The 16,625-nt window shown below is 40.4% G+C and overlaps 1 protein-coding gene and 1 long non-coding RNA gene across 2 annotated transcripts in view; one reads left to right on the top strand and one right to left on the bottom strand.

Annotated features, from left to right (window-relative positions):
- Window positions 1–276: 276 nt before the first annotated feature.
- Window positions 277–16,293, top strand: LOC116318560 (eukaryotic translation initiation factor 2-alpha kinase 3-like). The gene is made up of 15 exons (XM_039621768.1): window positions 277–520; window positions 1,378–1,510; window positions 1,611–1,703; window positions 5,726–5,790; window positions 5,988–6,051; window positions 7,623–7,687; window positions 7,883–7,946; window positions 10,237–10,310; window positions 10,392–10,508; window positions 10,626–10,754; window positions 10,834–11,035; window positions 11,303–11,446; window positions 14,433–14,546; window positions 14,664–14,726; window positions 15,217–16,293. The coding sequence occupies exons 1-15, from the start codon at window positions 420–422 to the stop codon at window positions 15,352–15,354; spliced, it is 1,566 nt and encodes a 521-aa protein (XP_039477702.1). The 5' UTR covers window positions 277–419; the 3' UTR covers window positions 15,355–16,293.
- Window positions 16,162–16,625, bottom strand: part of LOC120443329 — a 62,444-nt gene continuing 61,980 nt past the window's right edge. The window contains exon 5 of the long non-coding RNA XR_005615353.1: window positions 16,162–16,389. This is a non-coding gene — a long non-coding RNA (uncharacterized LOC120443329). The remainder of the gene's footprint in view (window positions 16,390–16,625) is intronic.

Raw genomic sequence — 16,625 nt, 5'->3', positions numbered from 1 at the left:
ACCCCTGCAAGTCAATCGTATAGTTTGAGCAGAAGCTGAATAACGCGACTGAAAAAATGGCAGTGTATGCCCAGCATTACCCCACGTATACTACACGATGCACGACACACGATGAAGGCGAAACTCGGCCGATCACCAAAACGGTCGCACGACTCAAAAATCGGCTCAAAATGGGCCAAAAATCGCACAGTGTATGCCCAGCATAACCACTGGGCAGGTACGTTTGTCTTCGGACATCATTGATCACGTGACTGCTCCGACGAATCAAGTCTCGGCACGTTTCTGACGAAGTGTGTCATGTGAGGATCGTGCCCTCACTAGCTAGCGGTCCTGGTGGGAAATTTAGATCTGTGTGTGATCTCTGCTGTACTACAGCAAGTATTTTAAATATTTGTCCGACCAGGGTTTCGCGATTTAAGATGGGCAAGAATAAGTACACAACACGACTGAAAAACTTTGCACGGAGGAACGATTTGAAGCTGGAATATGAGAACGTTTTAGAGAGACATGGCGAGAAAAGGTGAGCTAAAACCGGATAAATGTGTTCGGCAGCTGCAATGTATTAAAGAGGGTATGCAGCCATATTGTGCATTGGGCCATGCAAGTGCTAAACCAACTACTAAGTCCTTGTAGTCTTATATTAGTTTAATAATAGCTATTTGGTTTAACCTGGAATACGCGGGACTCGCTGTGATACAGAACGGCTGTGTTGTCGGAGCCCATTACTTCGCACAGTCCCGAAAAATCTGGGCTTTGACAAGTCGTGTTTTGACGTAGTTGACTGTGGCAATGACCTCGCTTATTACATTATTTAACTTGGGACTCAGTTCTTTCTTTTCATAACCAAACCATGTAAAGAGAAAGAGAGAACTTTAAGAAATTAATATAGCCACTACAGTGACCATCAAAACGATGAAAAAGCCTCCGTGGCTTCACATTTCTGCGATCGGCATGATCAAAATGTCGTCTTTCTCTGACAGATTTGTCATGTTGTGCTCGCTCCTGCAACATCATCATCCCCAGAAGTTTCCCCGTGGTTATGTTGCCATGTCCTCACATAGCTCTAGAAACATTCAGTTATCACTTACCGTTATTTCAGGTGACTACCTTATGAAGCTCATAAAGTAATCAAAGCAAAGGGTCGCTATTTTGAAGAATCTAAAATATAAAACGTTTTTTGAGTTATTTCACACTTTTTTTTTTGTTTACTACATAATTCCATATGTGTTCATTCATAGTTTTGATGCCTTCGGTGAGAATCTGCAATGTAAATAGTCATGAAAATAAAGAAAAACTGTTAAATGAGAAGCTGTGATCAAACTTTTGACTTGGAGTACATCAGCAATGTTAATTAGAGCTTTTAAAATTCTTTGTCAGAGTCATCATGAGGGCTGTGATCAATGGGCAAAGGTTTCCTGATGGTGAGGGGAAGAATACTGAAAAAGCAATGCAGAACGCAGCTCGAAATGCATTGGAAAGTTTGAATGAGAAGGAAAATCAAATGCTGGAGGTAAGATGGTGTATGTGCCTGTATATGGAACACGTTTCAGAAATTTGTTGATCTATTCTTAACAATGATGTCATTTCTGAAAAATCCGTTTTTCTTTCAGATGAAGAGAAAAGATTCCAATGCACAACATTCTCACCTGAAATGCAGAAAAACTCCAGTGTTTGATGGTATATCTAAACACAAAACTAACGGGGTGAGTAGCAATGCATTATAACCTGTACTGGTTTAAATCAAACACTTACTTGTATGCATGGTGGACCATGTAACTTGGAGCAAACAGTGGATCTTGTTATTAGTGTAAATGTTAAGGGGTCAAAATGAAGTACCAGGAAATACTGTCTGACTTATTAAGATCCAGTGACTACGAAGGCCATTTGAGTCTGAATTTGCACACAAAATTACCATCCAATTTATGATACGTGTGTGACCCGTAGGAAGTACTATTTAGATAGAGAAGAGCCATAGGCATAGAGTCAGTTCACAAGGTTTAATGCTAGTACAAAACAATCTTTTTATACATGTAACAGTAGCACCAAGAAAACAATTAAAAGATCTACTTTATTAAATACATTAAAAACGCTAAAATTGTAGAAATGTACAAGCAAGGCAGGATAAGCGCGGCAGGGAATATATGCCCTGCCCCAAATGGGCAAAAATGTATACAAGAAAATATTCAATGCCCGTCACCACTCAAGCTCACTGGGGTACATGTTAAAAGCAGTGAGGAAAAATCTGTTTCCACGCAGCACCTTCACTGTCTTTAACAAAAAGAAGTGATTAAGCTCTAATATGAAGGGCCAGGAGTGAAAAAATGAATTAATTAAATACGCCATTAAATAATGAATTAAATGTGTCAATAATTAATTAAAATGGGAAGAATTAATTAAATAAAAATTAAAATAATTAATTAAATGCCCATTCATTTTATTTAAAACATTTAATGATTTATTTATTTATTTATAACTAACATTTAAAAACCTGTTTAAGGAGGAGGGGGAGAGCAAATAAATCCAATTAACATCTGATCTTTGTGGGGGGTTTTTTTTGGTTTTTTTTTGGTTCAATAGTCAGCGTGACCTGTGTATACGCGCTTAAACTTAATTAAAAGAGATAACATTGGTGTTTCTGTCATGTAGTAACTGTTAGGTTTAACTGTACAAAGCTTGTTACACACTATGAAACACACTCAGACATCATGATGTTCAACTAATAAGGGTAAACAGGCAGTCCAGCTGCTGTCTCGAGGTCAGCATATCTAGAATTTCTTTCCATCACCTGGAATCACTGACCCTAACACTGGGACCAGGATAAACAGTCAGTCACATCTCAGTCACGTGAAAGTATTGACAGCATCAAACTAACCTAACGGTTATCTACGAAACTAATTCTCGGGTCATATCAATATACTTTTACAGAAAATCATCCCTGTTAGTGCCAACTATTCCAGAGACGGGGAATTCTACAGCATAAAGAACATAAAAATATAGCAGTCAAACACAACACTGTTGTAAAAGAGATGAACACTTGTTTGTCGCAGATGATTGGTAGAATAAGTGTTCTTGCTGTGTGTTATGTGTTATCTGCATTTCCATCAGCATTATAGACTCAGGAACAGATTAGAATAAAGCATAATAACATGTATACATTTAGTAAATCACCAAATTAATACACGCATGTTCCTGTGACAATGCCAGGCAGTTTGGGCAGAGATTTTAGTACAGCAGGCTTTACACACGCTGCTCATTTAAACACTTAAAACATGCTGTAAATTAAACAAAAAAAATTGAGTGAAAATGTAGCGCTTACAGTTTATTTTAAACAGAAATGTTACAATCTGTACCGACAGTTTGTATTCTCTCAGCTGCAGACTCACTGCTGTTTAAAAGTTTGAGAGCAAAGATTCGATATAAAATAAACGTCAAACATGGACTCAGCCTACGTACACATTTGATATGAGGTTAGCAATTACAAAGTCTATGTCCTGTTTCAAGATCATACATGTAAAGTTGTTGTCAGACCTGTGTCGATCCAGCTGCTCAGTCCGTGGTTACCATGGTTACTGCATAAGCTGCTGTGAATTAAACAGCTGGCACTGTGGTAACTTACCGGCAATATGTTAAATTAATTAATTCCAATTTTAATTCATTGATGAAACATTTCAGTTCTCAGCTATTCGCTGTTGAGTTAAACCAGTTTAAAAACAAATTGCAATAGCCATCGGCGCATAAGGACCTCAGCCCAGCAGTCAGAAATCCACCCCAACAAAGCAGCAGCTTGGCAATCTGTAAAGTAAAATAGACATCTCTACACTGAACAGGTTACCTCAGAAGGAATATCCTTCTCACTTCACTCAGTGTCTGTCTTTCAGTTACCTGTCTCCAGGTTAGGGTCGCACCCTTATAAGTATCGGCAAGAGGTGGCAGAGTCCACTACAAGCCACATTAACACAGCTCCAGATTCAGGTTAGCCAGCTCATTTGAAAGCTTACTGAGAAACCCAGAGCATAAATTTGCACCTGTCCACCTGTAATGCAGAAAATTTGCAGTGCTTCAACGATAGAGTTGTGGGGCCACTGACACCATGGTTGTGGAAAGCGGCCAGGTAAGCCGCCAGGGGTGGCTTTCTACGAAGTGGGTTGGCTAAGATGGTCACCTCAGTGCCATCCAGGTCCATGTACTGTCTATAGCCAGGCACAATGATGCGGGGTAGACTGCAGTTTTTTCCATGACGCAGTTAGCTCAGAGTCTAAGTCTGGTAACATGGGAAGGTAGTTTTTGAACATCGTGGATTTTTGGTGGCTGGAAAAATCCTGCACACCACAACGGTTTCTGAGCTGGTGGAGGAAAGGGCGACTCTACCTACAGCTTCTCCAGCATGTGGCAAAACTGGGAAAAATTAAACACACCCCTGAGGACCGGTATGAACAAAAGATTTCAGCTTTGCTTGCTTCATTTTGGTGTTCATACAAAACTCAAAGCAAAAACACTGCACAAGAAGACTCGAAATTGGTGTTCTAGGGCAGCGGTCCCCGACCTTTTTTGCGCTACGGACCGGTTTATGTCCAACAATATTTTCACGAACCCGCCTTTAAGGTGTCGCGGATAAATACAACAAAATAAAACCAGTACCGGTACCAAAAAAAGGAAGATTTATTCATAATACACGGAAAAAGACCTAGGGAAACCGAGTTAACGATAAAAACGATTAAAAACTCTGAAAACCATACATTTCACGACCAAGCCTCAACTCTCACGGCCCGGTACCAAACTACTCACAGACCAGTACTAGTCCATGGCCCGGGGGTTGGGGACCGCTGTTTTAGGGGTAGCATACACACCAGTCAGCGGCATTTAAGTTAACTTCAAGCCTGGAGAACACTAGCAGTAAGTAGCTTGCCCTACTACTGGGAGGAGGCCTCAAGGTAGACCTAGGACACATTGGAGAAAATAAGATATTGCAGCTGCCTTGGAAACACCTCAGTGTTTCCCTTAATGAGATGGAGGAGGTGGTTGGGGAGAGGGAGGCTCTAGGTTGCTGCCCCTGCGACTCAGCCCCGGATAAATGGAAGAAAACTGGAATGATCAAGGTTAAAGCTTAATATTTAGCTTTCTTTACATGCTTTTTTGTAATTCTGAGCATTTTGTTGCCTGTGGTGTTTTGGAAAACTGTAAATGACCAAAAGTAATAACGACAAATAAAAATAAAAAAATAGTTATTATTGTTATTTCTTTTTTTAATAAATCACGGATTTGTGCATAAAACTTTCCTGCTCCAAATTTGCACACAGATTTGTTTGTGCACACTGTTTGTAAATCAGGCCCATTGTCATGTTCAAGAAACCAGTTTGAAATTGGTTTAATCTTGATGGGCGTGGCTACCAGTGTGGTCTTCTGCTGCTGTTTCAGAGATGCTCTTCTACCTGTATGGTTATTTGAGTTAATGGCGCTGTCCCTTCAACTCAAAGCATTATTGACATTCTCTGGCATCAGCGAGACCTTTTCAGAGAACTGCCACTCACTGGATATCTTCTCGGTTCCTGGCCGTTCTCTGTAAACCATAGATGGTTGTGTAGGAAAATCCCAGTAGATCACTTAAATTATAAGACCGACCATGTATAGATGCATTGAGTTGTTGCCTACAAATGTAATTAACATACATAGATTTTAAGGAGGACGATATGGTACAGAAGTTGAAGACTTTCTACTTTTGTTTCAGGGGTCGCGCTTCGAAGTGTTTCAAGATGGAACCTCAGCCATGCTGCCCACACCACAGACTGAACCGTAAGTCACAAACTGATAGCAGTGGTAGATTTGTGAAAATGGTAGACTAGACTGGTACCTCTCCAGGATGTACACTGCCTCTCGCCCTATGACAGCTGGGTTAGGCTCCCCCTCCCCCCCCAACCCTGAGGAGGATAAGCAAAAGAGAGAGAGAAAGGATGGATTGTTTACTAATTTACCTCTTTGTATTCTCCCAGGGATCTCTGTGGCGCTTCATCAGAACCTGTGGCGCAGACCTGTAATTCGTCAAAAAACTCCAAGGTTTGGGTCTTGTATTACCTTTCACACTAACGGTGCTATTTTGAGTAAAAACTTTAAAAGGGGCCAGTGTGTCTGAGTGACTCCAAGGTCCAGTCTGAAATCCTCCTAAAAAAACAAGAAGATCAAAGATTGAGTGAAACCTGAAGAAACTGGCAGTAAAATTTGACAACACATTTGATGTTTCACGCACACTGGCCTATTTTAAATCAAACGTGAATATTAGAACAAAAACAAGTTCTTTTTCTAACTTCAGTGTTTTACTATGGGAATTGCCTTGGCGTAACCAACTATGGAAGCTCCAATGACAACCCATCTGTCCATGACAGACCTGTGAAGCCGAGCTCAGGACTCCGCCCCCTTATTCTAACTCGCCGACCAGCCCCTCCTAACTCATTGTCGCTTTCGTCCCGTGAAAAACTACTTTGAGTTTCCTTAGCGTGTCCAGGCAAACTTGATTAAGTGCTTAACAGTTCTCTGTTGTCCTCTATAAGAGTATATCCCAGAACGGTTTTTCCAGTCCCAGCTTGGATTATGGTACATCCTTTGGAAGAAGTCCACTTATAGTTACACTCTATTAAACAGCTTTCGTGTCAGGCGAGTTGTTGCAGCAGTTCCTGGTTTTGTTTGGTGAGATGGCTGACGTTTGTGATTCAGGGAATTGCGTTACAGCGAGTCTTGTAAGGACGCCAGTCAGCGGCATTTAAGTTAACTTCAAGCCTGGAGAACACTAGCAGTAAGTAGCTTGCCCTACTACTGGGAGGAGGCCTTGAGGTAGACCTAGGACACATTGGAGAAAATAAGATATTGCAGCTGCCTTGGAAACACCTCAGTGTTTCCCTTAATGAGATGGAGGAGGTGGTTGGGGAGAGGGAGGCTCTAGGTTGCTGCCCCTGCGACTCAGCCCCGGATAAATGGAAGAAAACTGGAATGATCAAGGTTAAAGCTTAATATTTAGCTTTCTTTACATGCTTTTTTGTAATTCTGAGCATTTTGTTGCCTGTGGTGTTTTGGAAAACTGTAAATGACCAAAAGTAATAACGACAAATAAAAATAAAAAAATAGTTATTATTGTTATTTCTTTTTTTTAATAAATCACGGATTTGTGCATAAAACTTTCCTGCTCCAAATTTGGACACAGATTTGTTTGTGCACACTGTTTGTAAATCAGGCCCATTGTCATGTTCAAGAAACCAGTTTGAAATTGGTTTAATCTTGATGGGCGTGGCTACCAGTGTGGTCTTCTGCTGCTGTTTCAGAGATGCTCTTCTACCTGTATGGTTATTTGAGTTAATGGCGCTGTCCCTTCAACTCAAAGCATTATTGACATTCTCTGGCATCAGCGAGACCTTTTCAGAGAACTGCCACTCACTGGATATCTTCTCGGTTCCTGGCCGTTCTCTGTAAACCATAGATGGTTGTGTAGGAAAATCCCAGTAGATCACTTAAATTATAAGACCGACCATGTATAGATGCATTGAGTTGTTGCCTACAAATGTAATTAACATAACATACATAGATTTTAAGGAGGACGATATGGTACAGAAGTTGAAGACTTTCTACTTGTGTTTCAGGTGTCGCGCTTCGAAGTGTTTCAAGATGGAACCTCAGCCATGCTGCCCACACCACAGACTGAACCGTAAGTCACAAACTGATAGCAGTGGTAGATTTGTGAAAATGGTAGACTAGACTGGTACCTCTCCAGGATGTACACTGCCTCTCGCCCTATGACAGCTGGGTTAGGCTCCCCCTCCCCCCCCAACCCTGAGGAGGATAAGCAAAAGAGAGAGAAAGGATGGAGTGTTTACTAATTTACCTCTTTGTATTCTCCCAGGGATCTCTGTGGCGCTTCATCAGAACCTGTGGCGCAGACCTGTAATTCGTCAAAAAACTCCAAGGTTTGGGTCTTGTATTACCTTTCACACTAACGGTGCTATTTTGAGTAAAATCTTTAAAAGGGGCCAGTGTGTCTGAGTGACTCCAAGGTCCAGTCTGAAATCCTCCTAAAAAAACAAGAAGATCAAAGATTTTTGTTCGGCGAGATGGCTGACGTTTGTGTGACTCAGGCAATTGCGTTATAGCGAGTCTTGTATGGTTGCTAAACATGCTCAGTCCGCCAGTAAACATGTTTTACAGGCGGACCCCATGAGAGTATTGGGGACTTGTGGACAGAAATGGTGGGTTCAGAAAATCAGATGAGCCGTTTGTTTCCTGGGCCTCCCCTGACAAGGGCGGGCCCCTGTAACGCCGCAGGCTAGCTCATTGGATTGCAGAGACCATAGCTCTGGCTTACAGCTCTAAGGGCTCATAGGCCTCCCTGGGACTCCAAACTCATTCTACCATTGGTATTGTCACATCCTGAGCTTTGTTCAGAGGTGTATCAGTCCAGAATATATGTGCCACACACATTTGTATTTTTGTAGGCTTGATTTTAGGGCCGCCACAAACGATTATTTTGATAGTTGGCTCGTCACCAGTTTTTTTTTTTTTTTTGCGATTAGTCGACTAATCAGATCATGTGTCCATTGGACGTAAAACGTACAGCTTATTGCACCAGCATGCATCTGCTCTTATATAACTCTCATTACCTTATAGCTTGAAGTGTTTAAGGTATGTGCTAACTAAAAATAAAGACAAGATGATAGTTTTGTTAAACTTTTAATGAAATTTGCAGATTGTCTCAGTGGAGTTTAATAAACTCAGCCGTCTGCTCCTTGCTACCTAAAATATAACAGGAAACTGGAGTAATTTCTCGATCATCTCACTCTTCTGTTTAATCAGTTTTCTGTTTGATGTTTATTTAGCTGTGGGAAAACTATAACTTTAATCTCAGGCAAACCGATTTACTCAGCAACAAATAAAATACTGAAAAAAGCCAAACAATAAAATTTTTAAATGATCTGAACGACTTACATTCTTGCTTGAAAATATCTTAAAAGTTTATTTTGTGACCCAGAAAGATTAATATTTAAACTAAGTAGCTGACCCCATTGTTGGAATTGACTGGGCCACGCTATGAATTCTGGGATATGTTGGGCCATGAAGGATACACCCGAGCTATCCTTCAAATCTGGGGAAATGAAGGCTGCATTTGGAGGAGTCTTCAAATTTGGACAGTCTCCGTTGTGTCGCTGTAACGTAATTGGCCTACAAATGCGGCCTCTGAAGGATGCGGCCCCTGAATTTGAACACAGCTATGATACCGGAGACTGCTGCTTCTTCTTCTTCTTTCACGTTTAGTGGCAGCTGGCATCCTTGTACATGCAGTGCTGCCATCTTATGTTTCAGTCCGTTATTACACTCTTAAATCCTACTAGTTATTCCTGCGTCTTTCAGGATCTTACAAAGCTTCAGACACGTCAACTATTAAATTAGTGGTTGACAATTTTGATAGTAGACGTAATTGTGACTAGTCGACTAATCGTGGCAGCCCTACTGGATTTTTGCATAGTTGACCCTGGCTCAGGCAGTGCTGGAATCTAGTGCCTAAGGTCTGACCTGAGATCCTGTGCTATACCTGGTGTAGTCCTGGAGCGTAGCTTCATGGGGCTGGTGCAGTTTGGGAATGGGCTATATCTCCCATAGTGAAACACCGAGCAAAGGTAGAAAAAGAACGTTTGGTTACTTAACGTAACCCCTGGTTCTTTGATAACAGTGTTTCACCGGCACTTTCTTCCTTTGCTTGGGGACCAAAAGAAATCTGCTGAGAATGAGTTAGGAGGGGCACGGCTCGACAGATCTGTCATGGACAGACAGGGTGTCATTGGAGCTTCCATAGTTAGTCACACCAAGGTGATTCCCATAGTGAAACATCTCACTCCATTATCAGAGAATCAGGGATTATGTTAAGTAACCCAACATTGCTATTTATATGCAGTAAATATTGATTTACTTTAATTTACTGTTGCTTTATATTTTCTTGCAAAATTTTCTGTTTACACTCAAATTTGCAGAGCAACAAAAAGCTTATATGAAGCCAAAAATATGTGAACATCTATTCAGACATGCTACTAAGCTGCAGTTCACAGTATTTTAAAAAAGATACTGTGAAAAGTTCATTGATTTAAGTAATTTTTAGTTGAGTCATGCTACATGCTTTGGTGTCTTGTGGTTTTTTTTCTTTTTTTTCTTTGTTTTTTTTTCTTTGTTTTTTTTACACTATGCATTCTGTTGTATTGTTTTGTCAAGGATATGTTGTGTCCTGAAGAAAAGAGTTCAGGAAGCTCCCCCAGTGATATGTCAGCTGATTCAGAAATCTTCAGGTATGGAAAATAAAAATATGAGAATGCAATATTATCAAAATTATCACCTTCTGTTCAATTGCTTTAAGAAATTGTCAACAGTCATTCACAGTTTGACTACGTAGAGAAGCTGGGTAAAGGAGCTTTTGGTCGAGTACTCAAGGTAAAAGATAAACTGGTGGAAAGGTATTACGCAATAAAGATCATCCGCTGGAATGAGTAAGTGAAGTGTTCTGTAATATTGCATGCTTTCACTGCGTGCTTTATTGGTTTATATTGTTCCAGTTAGGTATAGTAAAGTTGTATGATTCAGTTTTTTCCCCCTCTTTGAATTAGAAAAGCTCTACGAGAAGCCAAGGCGTTGTCAGACCTCGACCACCCTAATATCGTTAGATACTTCTCGTGTTGGATGGGGGATTCAGGATACCAGTCGGACAGCACTGACAACAGCTCCTGCACTTCACAGTAAGACTCGTCCACTTGTGAAAGTAATTCTTCACTTCTTTTGTATCATTTCACTGTTTGATTGTTCATCCTGTTTTAGGTCTTCCACTGGTTCACCCAAGAAGTGCCTCTACATTCAGATGGAACTGTGTGACACCAAAACACTTCTAGACTGGATAGAAGACTGGTATACGAAGAAATCAAACTCCAAGAGAAGAGAAGAAAGTCTGAACATTGCTCAGCAGATGGTCAGTGGTATCAAGTACATTCACTCCAAGAAGCTCATCCACAGAGACCTGAAGGTGAGCCAGACGAAGCAGATAATGGGCTAACCACAGGTAGTGCACAGGCCTGTGTGTGTGTGTACAGGTTAAAACCTGACAACAAGGTGTAATATTCGTATGTGATTTTTCATTTCTAAAATTATTCAGTTTACTCTTTTACCGAAATCCACAGAAACCCAGAGATTCTCAGTCATTACTGTTTATTGCAACACCACACCCACACACTCCCACAGCCTCACAGGATGTAACAATTGGTCACATGTTTGCTTTGTTTCGTCCGGCTAGCCTGCCAACATCCTGTTTGGGCAAGATGCAAAAGTAAAAATCGGAGACTTTGGATTGGTCACTGCTGAGAATGACGACGATGACAAGTCCCCGATGAAAAGAACTGAAAGTATCGGAACAAAATCATACATGGCTCCTGAACAGGTGAGGTCTGCTCCATCAGAGTCGACATTATTATGCTAATTTCCAGCTGCTGCATTTTATTTTGGGGCTGTACTAGAGTAGCTCTGCTTTTTGAAGTATCCTCACTTCCTGCAGCTTAGTTCAGTTCAGCCTTCCTTTCTGATTGGCTGCTCCTAGCAAACAAAAATCAGCAGCTAGTTGGGGCTTCTGTGCTTAAAGGCAGATCTGTGTGCATGAGATGACCATATCAGGAATAACCCTGCTCACTGACATCATACAGAGCAAATAATCTGTCTTAATTCTAAAATTGAATTTCTGGCTCAAGGAATAACTTGTATATTTTGTAAAATCATAATAATCATCAGTTTGAATATATCTGTGTCATTATTATTCAAATTTATGCTACTCTTACTTCAGTGGTTTCTGTCACTGAAGCCTTTGATGACTGGATTAGTGAAACTGATGGTGACTTCATGAGTACAGGCTGTGTTGTAATAAGTCATAGTGAAGAAGAATTCAGTGTATTGTTACCTCCACCAAGGAGGTTCTGTTTTTGGTAGCGTTTGCATACGTGTTGTTCTGTCTGTAAACACAACAGCTTTAAAACGTTTGAATTTATTCTGATAAAACTTTGTAGGCGTGTAGAGTAGGGTCATCTTAACAATCCATTAAAATGTGGCATACATCCACCAAGTTCTTCAAGGTCAACTTTATGATTTATTGCGATGTATTTAAAAATTTACAAAAAGCCTTGTAACTTAGAAACTATGATTCTTATAAGTGTGGTGTGTATCGTCAACATAAAGTATTGTAAAAAGATTTAAAATAAATCATTCTTGACCTCTGACCTCTCAAAGTTCAATAGAGTGATCCGACGTTCAATTGATGATAATGCCATAGAGCTATTTATTGAAACTATGTTTTTATGGACAACATATAGGGAACCATGCAATATATTTGCCAAAAGTATTTGCTCCTCTGCCTTAACACGCATATGAACTTGAGCAATATCCAATTCTTAATCTATAAGATTTGATATGAAGCCATTCTTTGCACCTGGACAAGCAGTGTGTTTATAGGAGTGTGTTTATTGAAAACTGGCTCGCATTTACCGCTCTCATCTTTGTATGGGGGTTGAGATTAGGACTCTGTGCCATCCAGTCAAGTCCTTCCACACCAAACATGCTCATCCATGTCTTAATGGACCTTACTTTGTTCACTGGTGTTGGAACAGGAAGGGTTTATCCCCAAACATTTTCCACAAAGTTGGGAGCATAAAATTGTCCAAAGTCTCTTATTATGCTGAAGCATTAGGAGTTCCTTTCACTGGAACAACTTCCTGAAAACCAACCCCACGCCTCCACCAAACTTTACGCTTGCCATCTTGATGCATTCTCAATCATCCAGGAAAGTAAATCTCCAAAAGTTGAATCTGTTCATCTGGACGTAGCGTTTTGTGGGAGAAACGTTTCGTCACTCAGGTTTGGGGAAACCTGCAGTCAGCTGAGACTGAAGAAGTCACTTGGATGAGTGACGAAACGTTTCTCCCACAAAACGCTACGTCCAGATGAACAGATTCAACTTTTGGAGATTTACACTTGCCACAGTGCAGCCAGACAAGTACCATTCTCCTGGAAACCACCAAGGTGTGATTCATCACACCAGAGAACACATCTCCACTCTAGAGTCCAGTGATGTCCAGTGATCCAAAGTGCAGGTGGATAGACAGAGGTGAATAGTAGGGCTGGGTTTCAATAATCCATTTTCTGATTAAAATGGATTTTAGCTTGAATAATGCGATGTTGATTCATTAAATCCTGAATCGATTTTTAAATATAAATGTATTTTGCCAGAAACGCCAGGAGCTCACAAAACTACTTCAACAACCACCAAACAGCTAAAATAGTAAATGAGAGCAGGTAAACGGATTCCACACAAAGACGTAAACACAGAGCGTGGAGCCGACGTATCAGTGAGCTGATGGGTTTGTGCCATCGGGTGAGAAAGCCGACATCTCACTGATTCTGAGCTGCAGGTTTTGTCCCTCGCCGACCAAAATGTACTTCAAGAACAGTTTCCCATCTCAAATCTGTTTTCTGCATTATTTGTTTGCTTATTCCACACCAGTCTACCATTGTGTACAGCGCTGTCAGGTGCCGTTTTTCTCTTTTCACCCAAAATGACCTCCGACAAGAAATCTTCATTTTTGCTTTTTAATACTTTTTTAAAAAATTATACCAAATTGAAAAACGCTTAGCTTGCAGAATATTTTTTTAAGGCTGTTATCTGCTATAAAAAGCCAGGCCAGGAAAATCTTTCATGTTTTCTGTGTTTTATCCTCCTTTTATCTTTGACACAAAGGCATCTGCTGTGATGCTTACACCCCTGATGAAGTCTCACAAGTGTATGTACTGATAAATGATCAGAATTATAATATTTCTGACTGTGTCAAAATTGAATTCAATCAAATCAATTATAGAAATCAGTGACAATACCCAGCCCTAGTGAGTAGCCTAAGCCCGACAGAAGTGGATGTAACTGTGGGTAATGACAAAAGATGAAAAGAGTGATTGAAAACACATTATATGCCGCAATAAATGCAAGTGTCCCCTCTTCCCACTGCCTTCAAGCGGCAGGCAGCCGCAAAACAGGTCTCCTCCCCCCCCCCAAAAGTGCACATGTAAAACAGCAGTGTTAATCGATGCGGTTAAAAAATTTGGGTGCACCTAACTTTTGTGCTGGTGGACCTAAGAAAAAAAGTTAGGCGCACAGTGCAACCCTGGAAAAAAGTTAGTCTAGAGCCCTGTAAGCTCAAGTTATTCATGCCCAATTATTTACAAATCAATACCTATTGATACTTATTAGCCATGCTTACAGAATTTCTGTGTGCAAAATACAGTACTATTCCCTTAAATGTAAATACTGACCAGAAAGTGAGCTGCCTTGGTGGAGGTTTGTGCGCTCAGTGCTTCTTGTTATTAATGCTGTTTTAACTGCTTTAACACAGAAGAGCAAGACGAATGGCAGGACGAACTATGGCAGGAAGGTTGACATATTTGCTTTGGGGCTGATCTACTTTGAGCTTCTTTGGAAATTCTCCACTCGTTATGAAAAGTACAAGGTAGGTTGTTGAGTCACAATCACAATACTGTTCACGGTAGCTCATAATCTGTAGGAGGTCAAATGTTTTGTCTTTAACTATTCATCAGAAATTTCCTGAACCATTTCTGAATTTCAGACATGGGATGACATCAGAGAACAGGAGCTTCCCGAAGAATTTGAATCCAGTTTTACCTCAGAGGTACATCAACATTTTCTCAGTGTATTAGCAAATTTCAGTATGCATTTCTCACAACATATGTGCTGGCAGAGGAAAGGCTGTGATCCAAAACCTCACAAATTTTTAGGGTCACTTAGAAATGTATGTGTTTTGATTTTAGATGGATTATTTACATCAGCTAACAGAAGACAATTTCCAGCAAACGCCTCTCCAGTATTCCAGTGTCTGAAAGGCTAATTAATCATTAGAAAAAGCCCTTTTTCAGTTATTTTAGTACAGCTGTAGTTGTCACAGAAGCAAGGAAAGTGTGGAGCATCAGGACATTTAGGTTCAACATCTGATGGTGATGAGAACAAAATCAGAAAGGGATGATCGTCATATTTGGGGAAATAAGACTCTGGATTTAAAAGATATACACTTGGTGGAAAATGTTGTTGAAGTTGAGCTCTAGAAATGGTGAAAATGAAAGATTCTTTCTAATAAATATTTTATTACTCTTATTATGCTACAGTACAACATCATCAGACCAATGCTGAGTATGAATCCCGAAGACCGACCTGAAGCGTCTGAGGTCATAACAGACCTGGAAGAGTGCGCTAAACAGATAAACGCTGAAGAAATGGCGCGACGTGGAAGGACCACTGTCTAAATAGCTGGAATACAACAGAAGAATTTCATCTGCACGTGTGGGGGGGAAAAAGATCCATTGGTGCTCTTGAAAGACTTACAGAATGATGTCAAATATTTACATGCAACTTACAAATCATAAATGATCGTTTTTAGAACATACCACCAAACATTGAAGCTTCAGAAACCTGTAGTTTTCATTTTAAAATTTAAATGACCAATTCTGCCCGTCCTTCCAGGGAATGTGCAAGCCATGCCATTTGACACATGAATAGATATTTTATTGATCCCATATTGAAATTACAGTTGCAGGATAAAGAATAAGCATAATATAATATTTTATATTACTACCGGTCCATACTGACTTTTCTTAAAAGTAATGCAGTACGTTACTTAATTACTCGCCAGAGAAAGTAATTTGCTGCACTACTAGTTACATTACTTTCGCGTTACACCATAAACACACCAACACAAATTTGTGCCCTAATGAGGACACGTGTACAGTCTTATATTTTTTAAGTATGAACAAAAAGCCAACAACACACGATAAAAACACTCAAAAACATTTCTACTGATTCTACTGTAAAATCATGAACAGGTAGAAACTGAGCTTTCATGACAATTCGTGGTTTGATGAGACTAACTGCTCATCGCTGTCTGTTACCTCTTGAAGTTCAGGCTCTGACCTCTGAGTGGGGGTCGGCAAACTCCTCCATTGCAGTCTGAGGTGTAGTGGGATGTGAAGCTTGGAGAAAAATCCTCAGTTTTTCTGACAATCCTTTCTTTTTTCTATCTTTCTTCTGTCTTAAATTGCAAATGACATAAATTATTTTTTTATCTTTTTATCTTTTGTATACTTTCTATGTGCATTTATGTCTGTGCATCACCTGATGATTGCACCGTTTCCCCTTTTGATCAGGAGTAACGTTTTCTAAGTCAAATAAAAAGAATTTTTTTTGTTGTTGTTGTCTTTTGTTCTTTGGCCTGTAGGGGGAGCTGTGGCACTGCATAGGTCGGGCAGTTCAAATTGCGGCTGCAGACTCCAGGCCCTGTCTGCCTGTGGGTGAGAGAGGTTTATTCACAGTGAGAGGGCCAAAGCTGAGGGAGCTGCGTGACATTTAATCATGCCTCTGGCGCATGCTGGATGATTAACATCTCAGTGGAAAACAGCAGTAACAAGTGCCAAATGCAGGATCCCACACAATCACCTGGACCCAGTGCCCACAGTCACATGGGCCTGCTAATCAGCACAAATCAGCTCCTGCAGCTCAGTATGTTACCTCAACAATCTCC

The sequence above is a fragment of the Oreochromis aureus genome, linkage group 13 (genome assembly GCF_013358895.1).
Source record: "Oreochromis aureus strain Israel breed Guangdong linkage group 13, ZZ_aureus, whole genome shotgun sequence".
Classification (NCBI taxonomy): Eukaryota; Metazoa; Chordata; class Actinopteri; order Cichliformes; family Cichlidae; genus Oreochromis; species Oreochromis aureus.
The sequence above is the reverse complement of the archived record's forward strand: the minus strand, read 5'-3'. Positions and strand labels throughout refer to the sequence as shown.